This window comes from Theileria equi, chromosome 1 (genome assembly GCF_000342415.1).
Source record: "Theileria equi strain WA chromosome 1, complete sequence".
NCBI lineage: Eukaryota > Apicomplexa > Aconoidasida > Piroplasmida > Theileriidae > Theileria > Theileria equi.
In genome coordinates, this window is record NC_021366.1 from 743,425 (window position 1) to 764,824 (window position 21,400).

At 35.5% G+C, this 21,400-nt stretch overlaps 9 protein-coding genes across 9 annotated transcripts, besides 3 other annotated features; 4 read left to right on the forward strand and 5 right to left on the reverse strand.

The window, feature by feature from the left end:
- Positions 1-35: 35 nt before the first annotated feature.
- BEWA_021490 (hypothetical protein) lies at positions 36-1,778 on the reverse strand (the record flags this gene model as incomplete). Its single annotated transcript, XM_004828910.1, has 6 exons — positions 1,587-1,778; positions 1,383-1,550; positions 700-1,345; positions 555-664; positions 260-518; positions 36-226 (listed from the first exon to the last, which is right to left on the reverse strand). The coding sequence occupies exons 1-6, from the start codon at positions 1,734-1,736 to the stop codon at positions 36-38; spliced, it is 1,524 nt and encodes a 507-aa protein (XP_004828967.1). The 5' UTR covers positions 1,737-1,778.
- Positions 1,779-2,142: 364 nt separating this feature from the next.
- On the forward strand, positions 2,143-6,879 carry BEWA_021500 (hypothetical protein; the record flags this gene model as incomplete). Its single annotated transcript, XM_004828911.1, has 4 exons — positions 2,143-2,158; positions 2,198-2,315; positions 2,350-2,809; positions 2,845-6,879. The coding sequence occupies 4 exons, from the start codon at positions 2,143-2,145 to the stop codon at positions 6,877-6,879; spliced, it is 4,629 nt and encodes a 1,542-aa protein (XP_004828968.1).
- Positions 2,822-2,843: a sequence feature (AT_rich).
- A 35-nt stretch (positions 6,880-6,914) lies between the features above and the next one.
- Positions 6,915-7,856, forward strand: BEWA_021510 (hypothetical protein; the record flags this gene model as incomplete). Its single annotated transcript, XM_004828912.1, has 1 exon — positions 6,915-7,856. The coding sequence occupies one exon, from the start codon at positions 6,915-6,917 to the stop codon at positions 7,854-7,856; it is 942 nt and encodes a 313-aa protein (XP_004828969.1).
- BEWA_021520 (hypothetical protein) lies at positions 7,843-8,664 on the reverse strand (the record flags this gene model as incomplete). The annotated part of the gene is made up of 3 exons (XM_004828913.1): positions 7,843-8,072; positions 8,107-8,214; positions 8,250-8,664. The coding sequence occupies 3 exons, from the start codon at positions 8,662-8,664 to the stop codon at positions 7,843-7,845; spliced, it is 753 nt and encodes a 250-aa protein (XP_004828970.1).
- A 130-nt stretch (positions 8,665-8,794) lies between these two features.
- Positions 8,795-8,830: a sequence feature (AT_rich).
- Positions 8,831-8,841: 11 nt separating this feature from the next.
- Positions 8,842-10,920, reverse strand: BEWA_021530 (pre-mRNA splicing factor, putative; the record flags this gene model as incomplete). Its single annotated transcript, XM_004828914.1, has 1 exon — positions 8,842-10,920. One exon carries the CDS (start codon positions 10,918-10,920, stop codon positions 8,842-8,844), a length of 2,079 nt encoding a protein of 692 aa, XP_004828971.1.
- A 437-nt stretch (positions 10,921-11,357) lies between these two features.
- BEWA_021540 (hypothetical protein) lies at positions 11,358-13,766 on the forward strand (the record flags this gene model as incomplete). Its single annotated transcript, XM_004828915.1, has 4 exons — positions 11,358-13,185; positions 13,221-13,315; positions 13,350-13,583; positions 13,617-13,766. The coding sequence occupies 4 exons, from the start codon at positions 11,358-11,360 to the stop codon at positions 13,764-13,766; spliced, it is 2,307 nt and encodes a 768-aa protein (XP_004828972.1).
- Positions 13,767-13,794: 28 nt separating this feature from the next.
- On the reverse strand, positions 13,795-15,722 carry BEWA_021550 (hypothetical protein; the record flags this gene model as incomplete). Its single annotated transcript, XM_004828916.1, has 2 exons — positions 13,795-15,458; positions 15,494-15,722. 2 exons carry the CDS (start codon positions 15,720-15,722, stop codon positions 13,795-13,797), a joined length of 1,893 nt encoding a protein of 630 aa, XP_004828973.1.
- Positions 15,723-15,743: 21 nt separating this feature from the next.
- Positions 15,744-15,772: a sequence feature (AT_rich).
- Positions 15,773-16,156: 384 nt separating this feature from the next.
- BEWA_021560 (hypothetical protein) lies at positions 16,157-17,996 on the reverse strand (the record flags this gene model as incomplete). Its single annotated transcript, XM_004828917.1, has 9 exons — positions 16,157-16,629; positions 16,663-16,719; positions 16,753-16,838; positions 16,874-17,396; positions 17,431-17,485; positions 17,519-17,613; positions 17,649-17,788; positions 17,828-17,934; positions 17,976-17,996. The coding sequence occupies 9 exons, from the start codon at positions 17,994-17,996 to the stop codon at positions 16,157-16,159; spliced, it is 1,557 nt and encodes a 518-aa protein (XP_004828974.1).
- Positions 17,997-18,655: 659 nt separating this feature from the next.
- BEWA_021570 (hypothetical protein) lies at positions 18,656-21,298 on the forward strand (the record flags this gene model as incomplete). The annotated part of the gene is made up of 1 exon (XM_004828918.1): positions 18,656-21,298. One exon carries the CDS (start codon positions 18,656-18,658, stop codon positions 21,296-21,298), a length of 2,643 nt encoding a protein of 880 aa, XP_004828975.1.
- Between the last annotated feature and the right edge of the window lie 102 nt (positions 21,299-21,400).

The following is a 21,400-nucleotide window of genomic DNA, read 5'->3' on the forward strand; positions in this document are numbered from 1 at the left end:
ATTAAACAGTACATTGCTGGGATGATAGTAGAACACTACTGCATTTGGTATTCGGATAAGAATTCGTCAATCTTGTCGCAAACAATTGATTTGTATTTTTCCATCATATCCTTTAGGAGTTCAGAATGTTCCGGTTTTATTGTTGACTTGTACTTGACAGTTATGTAATCCTTCCATGTTTTTCCTACTTCTTTCTCACTGGATATCTCCCTCAATGTCAAAACTCCTACGATTGGATATTAGTTTATACAAAACAAACCGTTATAGTTTGAAATATGAGAGCTTTCTGCACTATCAGCTGCTGGACCTGATCCTACGCTTGTATCTATGGTTATCTCTACGTTTAGAGTACAACTAAGATCGAACAGATAACGTCTTGTTCCCCGGATAAAGGCTATCTGTGCGTCACCGTCAACTCCTTCCACAGATGTTGGTTTTATACTGCTTTTATACATCATTCCAGCAAGTTTTTGCAATTTGTTCATGTCACTTTCGCTATCAAGATTGTCCAAGTTGATCTGAAGTAATTAGACAATCATATAATCAAAACTCACATCGTTAAACATTTCCACTATATTTTTGCTTCCCTCTACATTTGGTTCATTGGTATAAGAAGCGCCCATTATATATTCTTCAAACTTCTTTTTGCACCAACTTGTCATATCTGGAAAGAATTATTATTTGTTTGTGTATACAAACCCTTTTCCTCGTAGGTGGTACCTTGAGAATTCCATGAGGATATGGAACGCTTCAGGTAATCCTGATCCTTGGAGTTCACGTCAACTTTTTGGGGTGCCACATTAACTGTACTTGTAGCCGCTGTTTGGCTAGAGTTTTTTTCAATATCGGACCTTTGTTTACCGAAGTAGCAGTATCCCATTTTCTTTGTTTCGCTGATAATTTTTTCATCCTCTTCATCGAATTCGGGTGTTTCATCAACATCTACCGATTTCTTTGTTGTTTTTTCGTCTTCTTCCTTCACCTTTTTGGTCCTCTCAACTTCTCTTTTTGCCTCTTCCTCTTGTTCGTGCTTTTCCCAGGCCTCAAAATCCATTTCAGTTTCACCTTTTTCCCGTTTTTCCCTGGTATAATCTGCGTATTTTTTCTGCTTTTTATTTTGCATCTCCAATTGTCTATCATCGTACAATCCCCCAACTTTGTCGAATAATCCTCCAAAGGCCTTTTTTTGTTCCTTTTTAGCGATTCTCAATTTTTCATTCACACGAGCAAGTAGTGATCTTACATTTCCATCGTTCGGATCCTCTTTCAATAGGTGGTTGCAATCATTCAACGCTTCATCAAGTGATCCTGTGTTAAAATATGCTCTAGCTCTACGATAGTATGCCTATGAGTAAAAATATGTCACAATAACTTAACAATACCTTCTTGTTATTTTCATTCCACTTTATAGCATCTGTAGCCATGTCCCTTGCTTTAATATAATCGGAAGTTTCGATATATGAAGCAGATAAATTGCTGCATAGGACACTTAATAATTCCTTTTGACTGTCGTTATGTTCTTGGATCTTCTTGAGCCATGTTATACCATTCTAAAACATATTATTCCATATTACTATTGAAAATACCTCATAATGTTCGGAAGCCTTTGAAAAATCGGCAGCTTTAAAGGATTCGTTACCGGATGCCTTATAAGAAGTAGCTTTTGCTACGCATTCTTCAGCGGTAGCGAATTCATCGACATTTGTGTCTACAGTATCGCTAGATGTATCAGACATTTTGCGTTTAGTTAGAAGTAAGCGGTTCCACGAGTATACAACAAAAATGATCAGTAAGTCTAACGTATCACCATGATGCTGGCAGGATATGGTGTAACCCCTACCAGGGGCCTTTTTCGAACGATATAATGTCTTTACTTATTTTATGCTTTATTGTACACCAGATGTTATCACTTGGGTGATTAAGATGACACATTGGAGCTACTCGCGTTGTATGATGAGGGCCGCTTACACATTTTATTGAGACTTAGAAACATCACCTATAACTTAGACCTCGGTTTACACATTTTGAGGTAATGATATGCCGTAATTAGGGTTAAATCTATCATGGGATGTCTCATTCCAATTACACATTTAAGGGATATATATCCAGTCAATTTTCCTAATTGGCGATCAACCTAGACAAATGGAGAGCAACACAGGTTTATTGTTTTTATATTCTTAGATTTAAATTGTTTTAGGAGAACCAGGGACTTCCTTGTCTTCTCAGTACGACTTTTCTTCGGATTTTAGTGACATTACTCTGGTCAATGACATCTCCTGCGATGAGTTTACAAGGTATCAGTCACAATATGAAGGGTTAGTTTGAAATTTTTAGCACATATATGTCTAGGATTACGTGTGATGAATCTTGCAGTGATCTTCTCTACGTTGAGAATTTAACACGCGAAGGAATAGCACGACATTTGTTAAGCCGTTATAGAAACTCTATTTACTTTACCTACTTTGGAAATGTTCTGTTCTACGTGAAACCAGCAGATTACGACCCTTTGAAGTATGGACATGCAAAGTTTTTGTACGATAAACCTCTGGAGCCACATGTATTTTCCCTATCAAGTGAAATATTAACGTCTCTAGCAAATTTTAAACCAGGTCAAACATCTAATACAGATGAACATACCACCGGAAATGACGTGGTTCACCAAGTACGTGATTCATTTGAAAAATCGCAAGACATACAAAATAACAACTTCAATCTCTTTTTCTATGGAGAGGATAATTTTACTCAACTTCGTACAATGCAACAGGTTTCATTATTTCTTTGTCGATATGCACATGTACTTGGTTTAGAGGTATGTATTTACTATATATTATTATAATTTTTTAGCCCACTGCATCAATGGACAAAAAACTTTCCAATGCACAGTTTTTACTTGGTAATCTGGATGATTATTTCTCTCTTACTGATGTGGCTTATAATTATATGGTCACATACAAGTTTGACTTTAACGAGCGTGGATTGTTGTCATCGATAAGAATGATTCCAAATCTCTCCACTGATTTATCTTGTTCTTGTGTTTCACACAGGTTTAGAGATTATTTATCCGCAAACCTTAAAAGTGGAGAAAATATAAGAGTTCGTTATCCTACAGTATTTTATGGATTTATTTACACAATTTTAGATGACGATCAGGCTTACGCATCTGATTACGGGCTGAATTCTTATGATGCAGCAAAACTATTGGAAATGATCCCGAAGCATGAAATTCAAGATACTAGTTGGCATTTGGAGAATTATGAAAGATTTATTAAAACTCTATTGACCATTGGAATGTCTATTGATGAGGTACAAAACACAGCTAAGACGTTAGTTGTTATCATGCTCTTTGATATATTATTGTTGGCAAAGACATCCGCTACTGATATAAACGGGGACAATCCCTTTGATGAAAACCTTGTAAAGGACCTCGATGGGACGATCCTTTTTTGTGGTAGGGACTTGCTAGGATTAATTTTTGACATTTTTGAGATTAATATTCTAACTAAATCCAGTTTGGGGATGAAATCGAGTGATGTTCTCTTTAAGTTTGAGTTGCTTTCTCAAGAAAATTCGTGGATACTTGACAACTTATCTACAGCATTATTTATTAGATTAAAACATATGATATATACGAAAATTAACAACTATCTTGTTATTGAGAAAACGTTAAACGTGGAAAAGTCAATCTCTTTACATTGTAATGCCGGGTTTTCTCCTCATTCTAATTTTATAAAATTTGCTGATGACCAACTGCCTCAGTTATTTTCCGAAGAAATATTTATAAGGAAGTTTGTAGATGCTTTTTCTAATAACACAGATTTATTCACGAATATACGATTCATCAAGAGGAACAAAAATTTTTTGAGTACGGTTACAAATTATGACGGTCTGGTAGCAAAGGTAATATTATCTTCAGTTAGCCAAAATTCATCACATGACGGAGTTATCCCAGATGGAAAGGTATCTCATTCTTGGTCCGATATCAGTTATGATATTCCAAAAATTTTGGACCTTGAATCTAGATTGTATTCCATTTCACCAATGTTGATTAGATTGTTTAAGCTATCTGGACTTGATTTTGTAAAAAGATTGGCGTATTCTAGCCAGTCATTATATCCGGTCGTTGGAAACTGTTCTGCTGCACTTAGTTACTACAACTTTATGAATGATTGTGCTTGCAATCACGACACATCATATTTTGTGATATGTTCTTCTATGAGTCTCATGGAATCATACATAGGAAACGAAGACATAGAAGATGAGAATTTTTTGAATTATAACCTGGGATTTTTAATGCAAACATTTGCAAGAAGTATTCCAATATTGGACATGTGTATTATAAAACGTGATTCCAGTGTTGTTTCTATACTACTATCAAACGCTGCAAAGTCATATAAACCTTTGGTGTATATGATGACTAGTTTGCACATGCATCAAACTATTTCTCTCATGGATGACTCTGAATTGCTAAAATTGTTGTTCAGGATTTTAGAAATTTCAGATTCACTTTATCAGATTAGTGATGGTATGGTAGTAATGAAAAAATTCATCTATGTTCGTTTCATATCCTTTTATATGGATTATATCGAGGGAATTATTGGCAGTGTAAAGACTATTCAGAGATTGTGGAGGAAACACAGTTCAACACTGAGAAAGAATCTACGAGAATCAATAGTTAAGATACAATCTTATGCACGTTCCATGCTTTTTAAAAAATTACGTCTCTCTGAATCATCAGTCTGTAACCTTTCTCTAGATCTTGTTGGTCTAGTGGTTACTATTTGCAGTTTACGTACAAGTTTAACTTCAATATCACAAAAGACACTGGAACTTTTATATTTAATGGAAAAAGAATACCATGAAAAGGAGTATAATTATATTAAACATGCAGCAGCCATATATATACAATCGCATTGGCGAGGTGCCATACAACGAAAACGATATTCACTTGTAAAGAATGAAAAACTCGAAGAATTTGCCATAATATTGATTCAGTCTACAATTAGAAGGCTACTCGCAACTGATAGTATATTAAACGAAAAGGATTTGCCAAGAGAAGCAGCTATTAAGATCCAATCAGTTTTCAGAGGATATCTCGTACGTTCAAGATTTGAAACTCTCAGATACATAAAATTATTGTTGCCATCAATTGTTAGGAAAGGTTCGAAACTTAATAGCCTTCGAAACCAGATTAATTTCATAAGGTTATGTAAAGAGCAAGGTGCAGAATCATTGCAAATGAGAAAGCTGATACATGTGCAAACAAATTTACCTTCTGGATTTGTCAAGGTTCAGAATTTAGTTAGAATGTGGTTTGTGAGAAAGCAATACTTACACTTGAGAAATTGTCTGGAAAAAGTTCAGGCATTGGCCATGACTAAAGTTGCAAGGGCTTCATACTTGGAAAAGGTCGCAGCTGCAACAAAAATACAAAGATGGTGGCGTTGTATTCCAAAAACATATTTTTCATCCATTTCAATGAACGTGCTCTCTTACATAAAAATGAGGGAGATAACTTCTGTTGGTTTGCTATCTTCCACTTTGCAAGGCTGTAATATATCAATCTTTGATCTTTCTCTTTTTCAGGATATTCGTCAAATTTATCCAAACACATGGGCTATGGCTCCACTTGGATTTATGAAAAATATGAATATAACACGAAAATTAGCTCTTGAGACACATTTAACAGAGAATTATTTCATAAGAAATGTTATGTTTTCGATAGGGGCCACGCATAGTTTAATGTTAGTAGCATTTTCAGATGGCACATCGTCAGTGTTTTCTTGGGGATGGAATGACAAGGGACAGCTTGGAAGAAAATGTTTGTATCCGTTGGAAAATGATTCACATGCCATTGATTCCTTGGAGTTTGATATATCGGTTCCCACTGTTGATTGCACAATTTATGAAAACCCGGTCAATAAAGTTTATATAGCATCAATAGCGTGTGGGAATGACTTTTCAGTAGCTTTATCGCAACAAGGTACAATTTTTACCTGGGGAGACAATTATTATGGTCAATGTGGACATGGAAGCAATTTTATTCACATATTACATCCAACTGCACTATTGGAGAATGGGACTAACATTTTCGTTGCCAGTTATCATTCTATAGTTTCAACATCATCTGGCGAGTATTTAGTATTTGGAAGGACATTTAATAAAATAATATATGTCCCTACCAACATTAAATTGCTTCTACCTGATCTAAGGAACCAGACAATCAAAAAGATTAAGGTCTCCGGGGCCGTATCACTTATTTGCACAACAGAGCTTGATTATATTTTAAATGTATACGGAAACTTGCACAAGTTCTCTCAAATGTACAATCTTGGGGGTACTATTGTGGATACCTGCACAAATGGTAGGACTATTTACGCTATTGTAGAATATGCTAACAAAAGCGAGGAAATAAAACTTTACGTTTGGGGAAGCGTTCGTTGTTTTTCTGGCAAAGAAAAGACTATTTCTACAGACAAGAGTTTGATTGTAAGTGCATTTCGTGAGAAATTTGAGAATAAGGTCAAGAAGAAGACACAGAGATCATTGCTCCAGTTTACAAAGAATATTGGAAAATCTTGTTTCTTGCAGGCCCCAACTGAGGTTTTATTTGATAAGTGTCCAAAGAAAGTGTTTTGCGATAATAATCAATTGGTTGTTACCACGGAAGATGGGTTAGTATTTGGAACACGATTATTCCAGCTTATGGGCGAGGATGCAGATAGCATAGAGACTGATGAATTTTCTATCCGTTTAAAATCAGAAACATCAAGGATTAAGTTGGTTCCATCTTTGTATCAATTCACTAATATAAAGAAGAAGCACGCTGATATTCACTTTGCTTCAAATAGCCTTTCACACTCCATAGGCTACACATTTTGAAATTCACAGCAACACTTTAAACTTTCTTGTATATAATGCATGATTCATATAGGCATAAAAAGAGGCGAGGATATCGCAGACACAGAGATTATGATAGTCATGAGGACACGCTGTCGATCTCCCTTGACGAATCTCTCTACAGGGAGAACTACAGCGCTGCATCCATCTTAAGGAACAAAATACTTTCTGAAAACTCACTTTCATCGCACACTTTTCCTCCTTGCAAATTTCGAGAGCAAGTAACGTATGAAATTCGCCAAAGGGTCAAAAAGACCGAGGCTAGAGCATATAACCCAGATTGCTACCATTGTTCGATTAAAAACGAACATTATTACACTATATCACAGTCTACTACGGTATTTATGTGTTTGGATTATTACAAGAATTGTATATTGGAGGAACAGATTCTTCTCTTGCCTCTAAAGCACATCGCTTCTACAGTAAATTTGGATGAAAACGGATACATAGAGTTGAGAAATTACCAGAAAACCTTGGTAAACATGTTTGATAAGGTAGACAAGGTTGTGATTTTTGCGGAAGTATCACTGAATAACAAGCGTCTTAAGGGTATTGGCACTGATAATCACGTGGATCATTGTAAAATAGAATGTTACCCAATCCCCAAGGAATTGCTAAATGAAGCAAAGTGTTATTTTATCAAGGCCCTGGAAGAGGTTGGATCGTACTCATCTCAGAATCAAAAGGTTATTGATATAAGAGGCAAGGTTGGGGTTAGAGGACATATCCCTCAGGGAATAGATTTTATTCATATCGATTTTTCCCTTGGTGGTGAGGGTATGGCGTGTGTAATTGATGATCAGGTAAGAATAAAACCAACATTTGCTAGAGATATTATTTCCGGAATATTGGAGTTTGACGCCTTGCAACGAGTTTTTAGAGATAGAGAGGATTATACAAAGGCAATAGAATCAGTGCGTAAAAGATACAAGACTTATGATTGGACTAGGGTTGTATGATGTCTGAAACGTTTTGATAGTCTATCTGTTCATTTAAGATTTTTCTTTCCTCTAAATCTAATTTTGCCTTTTCAATATATTCATTTTGTATTTCTTCCATATCTTTGCTATTAAATCCCCGAGTAGAATATAATTTAAACACCTCTGCATTTATGTTTAGAAAACTTTCGCCCCAATTGAAGAGTGATAGTAGTTTTGTGGCCTCGTCTTGGAAATCTTTAAAAGGTATATTATAAGTATATAAACTAACTTAATATCTGTAATGCAGCAGCTATAGCCTCTACACAGGACAATTCGAATGGTCTTCCATAATGTGTTGGATTTGCAGCAACAAGGAATGGCAATATCCTTGTGTGTTCTGAGTCGGATATATATAGTAGCAAAACAACTTACTTGCAGGGATCGATCCTATTGGTGTAGTTTCGACTTTATTCCATGAACAATCAATAACCGCAATTCCTCGTGTTTTTGCTATTTCCATGTCTTCCAGTGAGAACATGGACTTTCCAAATGGACTGAGCACAATACCGGTGAATTTTTGGTTTATGGTTAGCGGAGTTATCAATCCAGATCTCATGAGCTTTTTTCCTGTGCATCTTTTGGAGTCACATTGGTTGTAATACCAAATGTAGAGGTTGATTTTTTTATCTTCTTTAACATCTTCCTTGTGGCTTTCCATATTATCGAGATTAATTTTAACTTCAGGAGGATTGTTTGTCATAGTTGCCTTCAAAGCTTTGGTATAGACATCATGGATGCTAATTGACTCATTTTTGCGATATTTAAAATTTTTATTCTTCTCTATCATTTCCGATTGTTTTTAGTCTAAAATCAAGTTTGAAAAATAAAGCTACCTCCAGATTGGCGACATAACGAGTACTAAGGTTGTAGTCTGGGTCCCTCGGCCACAGAATAGACCGCAATAGCCTATATACTACATTATAAGATAATATATATTAATGTATAAAATTTATGAGTGGAGATTCTAATCCCACAGTTTGATTGTACCGTCCCAAGAGCAAGTTGCTAGTCTGGACGTTTGGGTGGGATGCCACTTGCAATCCATCGTAACGGCTTTGTGTCCCGTTAAAGTTTGAAGACTTCTACAGGTTTTCCAATCCCATATGAATATCTTTCCGCGTGAGTCGCCACTTGCAATAAACTTTCCATCAGGCGAGCATGAAGGTTTGATTGCATATCCACTATTTTGGTGACCTCTAAATTTTTTTCTTCCATAAAATTTAAATCTAGATCCAGAAGACTCGTAAACAACAATTTGATTGTCCATACTTTGACCTAGTACGAATTTATCACTTGGATGTGTAACAACAGCTGGAACGCTATGCATTGAAGGATTGCCAATATGCTTGACAACCACAGGGACATTATATTCCCAAACCAACATTTTCTTGTCGTCAGCCGTTGTTAAAATTTTGCGATTGTTATCAATAAATGTGACGGTATTTACACATCCTAAATGTTCACTATATTCTAACACAATGTTACCAGAACGTGCATCAAATTGACAAGCCTTCTTGTTTTCACCACCAACTATAAAAACATTCTCATCTGTTGGATGAACAGTAACACAATAGGGAGTTTTATCAATTGGATATACTCCTGTAATTTTTCCATATTCCGTATCCCATTGGATAACTGTAGAATCAAATCCACAGCTGAAAAATCTGTTACCATCATCACTAGCAAAATTTATATCCCTTACACCCTTACAATGTCCTTTGTACGTACGAACACATCTGCGATTGTTATTAGAGTCCCATATTTTGACAAATCCATCCATAGAGGCTGACAGTAAATAGTGACCTGTTTTTGGAAAATAGAGAATTTTTTGCACAGCCATACTATGACCGACATATGTATGTATTTCTTGTTTTGGCAGTCCAGCCTTGTAGGTGTTCACATCTGCAACCTTTGCGTTTTTAGGTGGAATAACCCATGAACTATATGTACGATCAGGGTCAATTTTTTTATGAAATGTGGATACCACAATACCGTTGAATTTTGTATGCTGTTTTCCGTCATCAACAATAACCTCGTTCCTATCTAAAGCGTCGCTAGGGTTTACACGGGGTAAGGCAACTCCAGTATCTCTGGTTTTTGTTTTTGCAGAATCCTTTTCCTTTTCGGTAGGTTCTGATACAGCTGGACTTGGAACTGGAAGTTCACCCTCTTCAAATGGAATCCAAGGACCAAAGATGTCCTCAGAATGGATCTCTGATTGTGTTAAACGTCGCCTTCTCTTCAAATCTACATTTCTATCTTCATGAGACTGAGCAATCAACAAGTCATTCTTTAAAATTTCATTTTGAAAACTAACATCATTATAATAAATTTTTTCGGATATTCCACTTGGTGTACTATATACACCCCCAACACTTTCAAACGCGAGTGGCAAAATACTTCTTCCCTCGGTAATTGCGAGTGCGTTCTGTACTATTGATGATGCACTTTTATACGACGGATGATCCACAGAGTAATTAACTTCTAGAACATCTTCATGATTTCTAGCATGTTCTCTGACTAGTGCTTTAGAAGTTTTATCTTGTTTCCCTTCGAGAGAAGGCTTGTCTTGTTCGAGTTCTGGAGTGAAATTATCAAATTGCGATAATATTATAGATTCAGAAGTTCTAGAGCCGATTTCAACTCCTAAAATCGAGAGCTCTCCGGTTTTAGGGGCACTGTATAAAACAGTTTCGCCTTTTAAAGCAGTATTTGTAACATGACCAGCGGTCTCATGATCTTTGGGATTTCTGGACGCAGATATTTTTGATTTATAATATTCAGCATGGACTCTTGAGCTCAACTTCGTTGAAGAATCATCAAAATCTGTCTTCAAAAGTGTTATATCATCAACCTTGTGTTTTTTGAAGGGTCCCAGATTCTTCCCATTTGAAGCATTGAATAAGAGGCTTCTTGCAGCATGAGATAAGTCAGTGTTTTGTAGTTCCTTATCACAATGTGTTGCGTCATTCGTATGATTTTTGCCATTAGAGTTGGAATCACTCAAATCACCCTCGCTATCATAGGAACCAAGCAAATCCATGTTATTTTGGAATAAAGCTTATTATATACGAATTTGTAATAGGGACTTTTTAGATTATCAATGTTTTTGAACGTTTTTGCAGGTCTAAAATTTTTGCTTTGGTAATACGAGACTACCTACATTTTACAAACTACAATGGACGTTACAGAGTACTAAATTCCCATAAAATAACCGGTTTTAACCGGAGAATTTGTATTTTTATTGTTCAAAAATTGCTTCAGTTGAGCGGTCAATATAATCGGGCTAACATCATTTAGTAATAAGTTTAAGGACAAACACATTTCTTTATATTTTTACATTATTCCATTAGTTTTGTATTATGATGGCCTATTAATATTGTTTCCAACATCCCCGTTCTTATAATGTACGATATTTTGTGTTATTCTCAATTTAAAATCGTAAAACGGTTTATCTGCACTATTTAATAACCAGACAATATGGATTGGGATACATTTTCGGCATCTGCTTTAGGTCCGTTGGAATCTACCACGAATTCATCTTTTGTGGTCAATCTATTTGAATTGTCCAAAGATTTGGTCACACCTACGGATAAATCCAGTGGAAAGGGTACAAATTTAGACTCTAAAAACATAGATAACAATATAAACATTGGTAATTATGAAGAATCATCGCTCGACTATCATAAAGATCTACGACTATGGGATCAGGATAAGAGAATTATAATTGACATCGTAACAAACCGTCTGAAAAAAATAGAAGATGCATCATTACCATCGTGCCATAAGTCTCATAAAGATTTAAACCATTCGGATGTCCCTGAGGCAGTCTTATCTAGTGAATGTGAAGTTTTGATCAGTTGGATGGATAGACACTTTTCCACCAATTCTAAGATAACTCCAGAATCCCACCGGATATTTGTTGAAAGTATTACCAAATTGTTTGAAAGTCTATCTATAGTTCCAACTGATTTTGTTGATTTTCTACTGGATATAGGAAAATTAGGTAATACAAAGTCCCCGACTTTTCTGTCCAGATATTTGAAGTTATCATTGAAGAATTTGCAAAAGAACGCCTGGAAAAGCTTACAAATTTCTATATTGAATACAAAAGGAATATTTTTGGACTCACTGTTATCTGTAGACAGCAAAAATCCCGTTGAAACACTTAAAAAAATAATAGAGTGTGCAAATATTATTTTTCCCGGACAGGCATCTATTTCAAACAGTAACTCTAAGATAAAGGATTCTGAGTATTATTTTTTTATCGCCTTCCTCTCATTTAGATGTGGGTTTACTGAAGGATTTGATATATTGTCAAATAAAGAGGTCTGTGATACCATACCCCAACTGGAAAACAATCATTTTCCTCCCCTTTTTGTGGAATTATGTGGGTTTCTCAAGGAAATCTTGCTCGATAGGCAAAATAAAGATGATAAACAATTGTTACTTAGCCGATTTGCTGGTGAATATTCTCCCACTAAACATGACAATCAGAACAGTTTTCTATCTAGGGGCTGTAATTTTTATGCACTCTTACTTCTTAGTATACTGTATCCTGATTATTATTCCCCATGTGATAGCAGTATGTTACTGACAAAGGATGATTATTTGTGGTACCAACTTAACTTGATTTTGGTTGGGGCCCAGAGTTCCATGATTTCTTCTGTTTCCAAATTATGTCATGCTCTCACTAAGGAAATAAACACAATAAATATTGCAAATTCAGATGTTGTGGAAAAAATTTTCTTTTATGCGTATTCTATTGCACTAGCAGGTGGAGTTTTGGAAGCTTTAAGGTTGTTGATGTCGGCAGTGAAAACATCTTATATTCAGACATTCGCTGTTATTTTTGTAGTATATTTTGAAAATACCAATTTATTTGATTCTGAAGATCTCACTTATATTGCCTATAGTTTGTGGAATCTTGAAGAGAAATCTCATGCAAATAGTCCAGAACTTCCATATTTGATTCAGTTGGCATTCAACCGCAAGAGAAATTTGTCACCTGAGATAAAGATTTTACTATCGACCCTACTTCCACATCCTAAAAGTTTATTAATCACAAAGTATGCTGTTGCAGAAAATTTTCATGAAGCTATTGATACTCGTTATCTTGGGAGTTATATAACTAGAAATGGAATGTTAGCCATAGGCCCTCTATTACAGAAATTAGTCAAGTTGTCCACTAGAAGGGCATCAGCAAAATATGCTATATCTCTTTTGGCTCAATATTCAGCACATGTCGGTTTATGGGTATCTGCTTTCAAGTGTTTTTATTGTATACGGGATATCGACAATTGTGCATGTAAGTTTTCTATATGAATATACAGACAATTATAGCTGTACTTGAGGCGTGTTGTTGCTATATTTTTGATGGAAATGAAGCCAAGACATTTACTATCGATGATCTCTGTGTCTACTATTCATTGATAAAGGTATATAATGTTAGAATTTAAATCCATTTTACAGAGTATTGCTCCGAATAACAAGCAAGTTCTTGAATTAAAAAATATATTCGACTGCATAAGTTTGTGCGTACTGGCAAGGAACGGTGAACACCATGAAGCCGTTATTCATTGTAAAAAGAATAAGATTTTTGAAAATTCTGCACACATATTGAGGAATGAATCGCACCAAATATACTTTAATGCATTGGTCCACTACATTAATGCGCTAAAGAATCTAGTTTCAAGCGGGCAACAGGTAATATACACTTGTACTTATCAACATATTCAGCCATCTGATCTCCTGACTCCAAGCGAAGCAAATGAACTGCTAGACCTGCTAGAGTCATCATACCAAAACGTAAACTCAAACAAAGATCGCACAATTGACGCATTCCACACTCTTTTAACATTTATATCGATAGTACCACCAAAGTCATAACTCTATTATGTACACATATGTTACTAAATTAAAATATAACCATTAATATTGCAAATGGAAGTAGTGACTGTAAACACTTAAAGCTTGAGACCGGGGGTTTAAAGCCATGCTTAAAGGGGGACAGGACAAAATATTCCATGGGATACCCATGGACAAAACGAACTTTACCTGTGTTCTTGCTTTTATTATTAACGTTTTGTAATTCTCTGTAATTATCAACGAAGTCATTAAGATTCTCGATGTGAAGGTTGGGATTTAACATGCGATGAAAGTGTAACATTAACTCTGTGGAAATTGGGAGAGACTCCTTGGCTACATACCATCTGACCGTTTCTTCGCATCCAGGTTGCGTAAATGATCCATCATACGCGAAATAGTTAACATTTTTTGTTTCCAACATCATAAACAGGGATGATAGGTTAACAGGTGTGGTTAAGTTAACTGTTGGTACGGGTTTGCTATCACTAGTATTCAAATCACCGACAGAAGAATGTACACTGTTTTCCGTTACTTCAACACTAGAACCAGCACTGAATATCTGATCAATAAACCTTTCAGATGGGAATGTTTTCAGACTTTCAATACTGGTTTTTTCTATTTCCTCACTCATAAAGGTTAGTGAAATAACTGCCCAACGTCCCCAATGCATATTCTTATCCCTAGCCATATTCTTCTCCTTTATATGCATTCTCTCTCCAGTACTGTTATTGGAAGAATTTTTCAAGTGAGTCATCATATATTTGTTGAAGAGATCAAAATGTTCATTTTCAAATAAGCGTTTATATGCAGAAGATTTTTCGGTTGTTAGTGGATGAGTATATTCATTTTCTATGTTGTTTCTGAGCTGAATCATACTTGGCTCACCATTATCCAAATCATTGAAAAAATCTTCTAGAGTATGATGATTGTTCTCATGTTTGAGTCTCTCAGCTAATTCGCGTTCATGTAATTTTTGAAGCTTAGATTGATCCTCACCATTGGCCAATTTAGTTCCCTTTTCTGGTTCTTTCTCAGAATGTAACCCTATTTCTGCGTCATGTTTAGTGGGTTCTGAGGCAGTCTTATTCTTATCAGTTTTAGGTTCATCCTTTTTTTGCACAGATTCTACATCCTTTGTGTTTTCTTTGGCATTAACACCCTTTTTGCATGTTCCTTTATCCTTTTTATCATCAATTTTGTTCAACAATAAATTCACTTCTGTAGTCTCAGGTCGATCTACTGAGGAGACACCCAAATCATTAGTTTTTGAATCACTCAAATAATGCCATATCTGCATTTCAATTTGTCTCCTATTAGCAGAACCCTCAAATGTATGTTCACTTGGAGAATGGAAATCAATATGTGTTGCCATATAGAGGTTTGGTTTGTCAGTTGTGAATAAAGCACCAAATGTGGAACCTTCATTTGATGGTATTGTTATTCTGAATTGATTAGGAGACCTCAATATTTGCAATGATGACATGTAGTGATTATATGTGTAAACAATATCACCACGCTTCCATGGCTCAAATGTTTCTTCTGCGAGTCCGCCTTTTAATATGGCATCATAAACTCTCTTGAGATTATTTGATTGGTCGTTGTCTAAACCTTCAACATGCAGGTCAACGGGAGACTGCCTCATTCCGAGTTGGCATGTGCCATTTGTCCAGTTGGCACCATGTTTAATGTAGTTCCACTTGACATTATTGTTCTCTACTGACGTGTGTATATAAACAGATTCAACTAACCAGGTGTGACATTTTCGAATGGTTTACCTTCATGACTTTTAATGTCCTCAGTACGCTGTGTAGAACTCTGCTCATGTGCGATATCATTTGATCCTACGATAACAAAGTGATCATTACTGTCGGTTTTAGCTGCCGAAATATTGCTTCCCAGGCTTTCAGATTTGGTAGTCAATACTGCAGAGGCAAGGTTGGTATATATACACAATAAAACCAGAATTGAATAAGACATTTTCTATTTATGCAAAACTTCATTTAAAGAATATTTTTATTATATTAAAACGCATGTTAACGGTACTGGCAATTAGATCATGAGTGTTACGCTCTTTTCAGGTAGATATTGACTACCGATTATATATATGCCCATTCTCTAGAACAAACCATATTACGTAAACAAAATCGTTTGCCTCTAAACATATTATCTAACACCTAAGACGAATATCAAGACATTTAGAGCACCTAGGTTGTCTACTATAGACAAGTGTGTATATATGCGTTCAGGTGCAGGGACCACACCAGGTCAAGAAGCTTAAAAGGTCAGGGATGCAGTCTTACAACTTATTACATGTGTTATTATTGGTAAATAGCGATGAATCGAGATATATACTTGTCTTTGTTGCCCAGACTGGACAACTTGCGATTCGTACATGGTAGTTTACTCTATGTTCAAGAAAACATTCCAGTATCACTTGCTCCGACTAGAAAGTTCTTCAAAAGACCCTCAACATGATCCTTTGTATCCTTGGCTTCTTCAGAAAGGTGGTCCAGGTAGTCTGAGTATTTTGAGACAAGCGCGTATGACAAACCTGAAACGTTGTTGTATATATCCTGAATCTTCACTCCTTTGTTGTGCAATAATAGTAACAGACACAAAGATAAGTTCTTATTTCCCATGTTATATATCCGAATTAAAACACAGTCGATCAATTGACATGTTGACAGTCCAGCTTCGTACTTATTTAGGTAATTCTGTTCCCCTTCGTTCATGTTAAGAGCGTTATACAAGGATCCTGCATGATCTTTACTATTTCCTACGCTCTTTAACATAGTTTTTGATATGTCAACATATTTTTCGTGCATTTCTATCAATCTTTCCAGTTTCTCATGTTTGTGTTCTACAAACTTATTCATGACTCGAGCTACAAATATTGTTTTATATAATTTATTCATACCAAGTTCTATTCCAGTACAATTGGAACATAACGATTGTATTACGCTAATGACATGCTCTAGACATTGTAAGTGGTATTAAATATACTCACCGTCATCTTCTCTCTCTTGATCCGATCCAATTTTGGTGGTTACACCCTTACGCATTAATACACTAAAAATGCACTTTAATCCAGTGCTGTAAATAAATATGGTGTTAACGGGAGAACAAACAGCTGAACAAATGTTGTGCAGTTTTCTGGAGAATCAAGGAGAGAATAGTCCAATAATTTCAGAGCCAACCTATATGTTTGTCTTCTTTGACGGACTAAACGGATTGCAAGTTCTACCCCCTGAATTTTCCCAAAGCGTATTTGATTGCTAGATATAAGCATGAGCCTGCAAAGGCATTGGAAAGCATTTTCCACGAGTTCCTCTTCTTCAATACTATCTGGATCTCTCTTTCTATAGATTGCGATTATCCTTAATAGTTTATCTATCCCATCAATTACATCTTTTTTTCCAAAAATTTCCAGGGAATCCTCCGATCCATGCAACAAAATGGAAAGTATTTCACTTGCATGTATTCTGTTTGCATCATATTCCATTGTTTTCCTGTTATTCATTCTTTTTACTAGAAAAAGTAAAAATTCGCTGTTTATACTCATTTCTTCCAAAATATTTGGTGTGAGTTCGATCAAATTCTCTAACAGTTCAAATGAACTCTTTACACCCTGGTAATCAATTTCATCATGATCTGTAATATTATGTGGATTGTAATAAAATGATACCTTCATCTATTTTAAACAGGCTATTTATACACAAATTTTGTATTTTTAGTGCCTCCTAAGGAAGAGTATTAGTAGTTAAGGGACTAACAATTTCTGCTATTATGGCTTCATGATTCTTCAGGGTATATATAATTTCAGGGTCTAGTAGTTCTGCCAGCACGTTTATTGAGGATATAAATATGTCTAAATTGTTTGTGTTACCCTAAATTATGGCTTACCTATGTTTGGATGTGATAACAATTCAGAGAGAAATTTCAAACCGCCGAGATTGAGGAACTCATCGTACAATTCTGGCATAGTGGATAGGTCTCTAAATAGAGAAATATGTTCTTCTAGATCCACTTCAGATTTTACCCATCTATATTGTGAATATATTTATTCATACGATTTTAAATACCTTTCTGGATCGTTTGGGTGGGTAATTCGATCTTGCTGGTTCTTATAGATACGCTTCTCTAGTTGATTTACATATTTTTTGAGGTTTTCTGATGATATTACATCCTTCTATGGTAAATTGTGGGTACGAATTTCGGAATAAACGATACCTCCTCAACAGATTTGTCCATTGTAAAGAACGTATTTTACCACCAATATATAGCATAGTTACATACTTCACAAGAATTTAAGATTATTTTGATTTATCCATATCCCAAGTCATATTTTCCACTGTACACATGGATTGTAGGGATTTTAAGTTTCACATTGGTGGTATTTTATACGTTCGTACTTTTTAAAAATATATCCTATGAATATTTTAACTTGTAATATGGTAATATATTGAGAAAATTCATTCTCGTTATGAGGATTGGTGAATACATGGTAAATCGTGGATTCTAGCCGTGTAACATAGTAAAAACATCCGTTCTACTCTGAAATTGACACTTAGCTTGGCATTATTATCACATTTGTTCCTATACTTTTTATTTCTGGCATATATATCTTAGTATTTTCGCATAGGTTTTACTTCAGTATAAACAACTACACATCATCTGTTCCACCGGCAAATGGTCTTAATGTTTTATTCACCAGGGTATAAATCTACTTTATCTATCAACCCTTTTGTTACATGACAGTTTAGATTGCGAGGTAATAACTCAAATACTGTCGTCTAACGATCAGTACATTGTTTTAAAGGTATTTTCCAAATGTTAATCGAATAACTGGCAAATGGATAAAAGCTTTGGTTATAGAAGTATAATTTATGTTTTGTAGAGAAGATAATACAATGAGGGCACCGCCTACTTCCCACGGCCATTTTGATTCCAGCCAATCGAACTACGAGTCAGAATCGTTCGATCATGTCACCGGTCAACCTAGTGCCAATTATGGTGTAGATGAAGTCGACAGGGAAAGTGTTTTATTTCCAAATTATCGCAATACATCAAAATTCAATTTTTACGACTCAAAGGATGATAATGCTCCGTCTGAAGATATAATGGTCTCAGATTCAAATGATCATATAGAATCCCTGAAAAAGAATACTGATGGTCTTGAGAGTTCAACATTACTTGATCAGCTCTTAAACGACGATGTTTTTTGTGGTTCATCGTTTACTGGTTTTCACATATCAAAAAGGGATACCAGTTCTAAATCGTCATGTGATAGATATGACCCAAGTACCTTGGCTTTATCACTTAGAGAAATTGCGAAACATATTGAGGAGAATGCATATCAATCTTCTTCGAGACTTAAGAAATATGATGAATGTTGTTCTTTCTTGAAAAGTAGAATTGAAAATCTCAATATGGAACTTGACAATTGCTACAAAGAACTTGAGGTTGCGACAAAACAATTGGAACTCACGAAAAGTACATTTGAAAATCGTGTAAAAGAATTGGAAGCTCATGTACATCAGTTGACGTCTATTAACAGAGACTCCATAAACGACTCTACTGTGGAGGATGACGATAAAGGCATCACTCCTTCCATTAAACACGTTGATATCGTTAGCGAGAATCTCACAGCAAGTACCACAATGCCATCTATAAACATAGGTTATGTAGACCTTGATGAAAAAAGTAAGGTATTTGCAAAACGATTGATAAGGTACTTATATGCGGACGTTAATGATTCAGATGGTTCATCTTTTTTACCAAATTTGTATCAGAATATCAGAGAAATGCCTGGAGTTATAGATTGTAAGGAGGTTATAAAATTCATTGAAGATTCCATCAGACGTGATTCTTATATAATACATGCGCGACTTACACATGATTCCATAATGTCATACCAGGCTCCTGATCACTTCATGGACGACTCACATTACGTTTATGGGATTGTTCCCCAATCTAACAATGAAAGACAAGTCATTTCTGAGCTGGAATCTACTATACAATTTGTATCCAACTCAAATGATACATCAAGGATGTTAAAAGTCAACGCCTCTTCAACTGATATACCAACACATTCCAGCAAATCACATGTATTGATGAATAAGCGCGTATTGCTAGCAATATTCAAAGGTACAAATCTAAACAATCTTTACAATTATCTGTTTGTGTCTCTGGGCTGTGATAATTTTAGAGTAGTGGAAGTGATAAATGCTGCAATTTGTGCGAAGTTTATGGATTTCCAACTGGCCCCTAAATTTTCTTCGTGTGTAAAACATCCACTATTATGGGCATTTGGAGATAACTACAATTGTCCGCAAGCTTCCAGATATTTGAAAATGCTAAATTATAATTTTTCATCTTTCCCTCTTGATCCGACGAATGGTGATAACTTGTGGCATTATATTTCGAAAGGTAATGGTGTTATCCTTGCACAAAAGTTGAAAACATACTCCTCTTACAGTAAAAATATAAATGTTTGCAATAACATCGGTGAGACACCTTTATCTCTATCACATGATCAACTGAGACGAGAGCTTATAACCAGTTCTATTATTGAGCTTGCGGCTAAAGGTTCAGATTACTATAAAAAGGGTGAATATGATAGGGCTTTGGAATACTACTCTAAGGCCATAAACAAACAACTTGAACTTGGAAAGATTGATGAAAACTGTAATATGAAATCTGGTGATAACAATATGGGAAAATTATATTATAATAAGGCTAGAAGTCTTGTTCATCTCCATAGATGGGTCGAAGCCATTGAATACTGTGAATTATGTTTGAAGCATATCCCCAAATATCAAAACGCATATGAAACATGTATACAAGCTTACGAATATCTATTGGATTGGGAAAATGCGGCTAAAACATGTATTTCTATGAAGGAGAATTGTGGGTTCTGTGACGATTCTAGATTTGCATTTATAAAGGCACAGAGAGATGCCACATTATTCCAACTGCTAGGCCTAGAAAAATCTGCAAATGCCAACGATATAAAACGTGCCTTTAACACACTATGTAAAATATGGCATCCAGATAAGATAGCAGTACAGGCAGAAAATGATATTAAAAAGAGGTGCGTAAATCACTTCAACAGGTTGTTTGACGCACGAGAAAAGTTAATGGATTCTGGTATAAGAACTTCGGAACAGCTGAAGGAAGAGACAAATTACAGGAGTCCAACGCCGTTCATAGATGTAAACGCAAAGACAGTAGACGAGAGGGAGACTAAGGTTGAGTTCACAAAGGATAAATCTAGATGGATAGATTTTCATGAAAGCGGAAATTTTGAAGATTCATTCCAAATTCATCAGGGACAAAATGCGGATACCGCGGATGTTTTTCTGAACAAAGTGAACAGGAAGGGTGTAAAACAAACTTTCAAGAATCCGGAATTTTCAGACAATGTTAACTACAAATCAAGAGAGAATCTTGACCAACTTACCATGGAAAGATTAAAATTCATAGATTCTATGAAGGTTTTGAAGGGGCAAGCCATTTTTGACTATGAGACCCTAACATGGGGACAGCTTTAGCGCAGCGCTTTTGGTCATACTTTTTTCTCGACATAAAATTGGTTGAGATTAAGAGAACATTTCCTCTTGTATTATGTATTTTAGTGTAATAGTCTAGTAAAT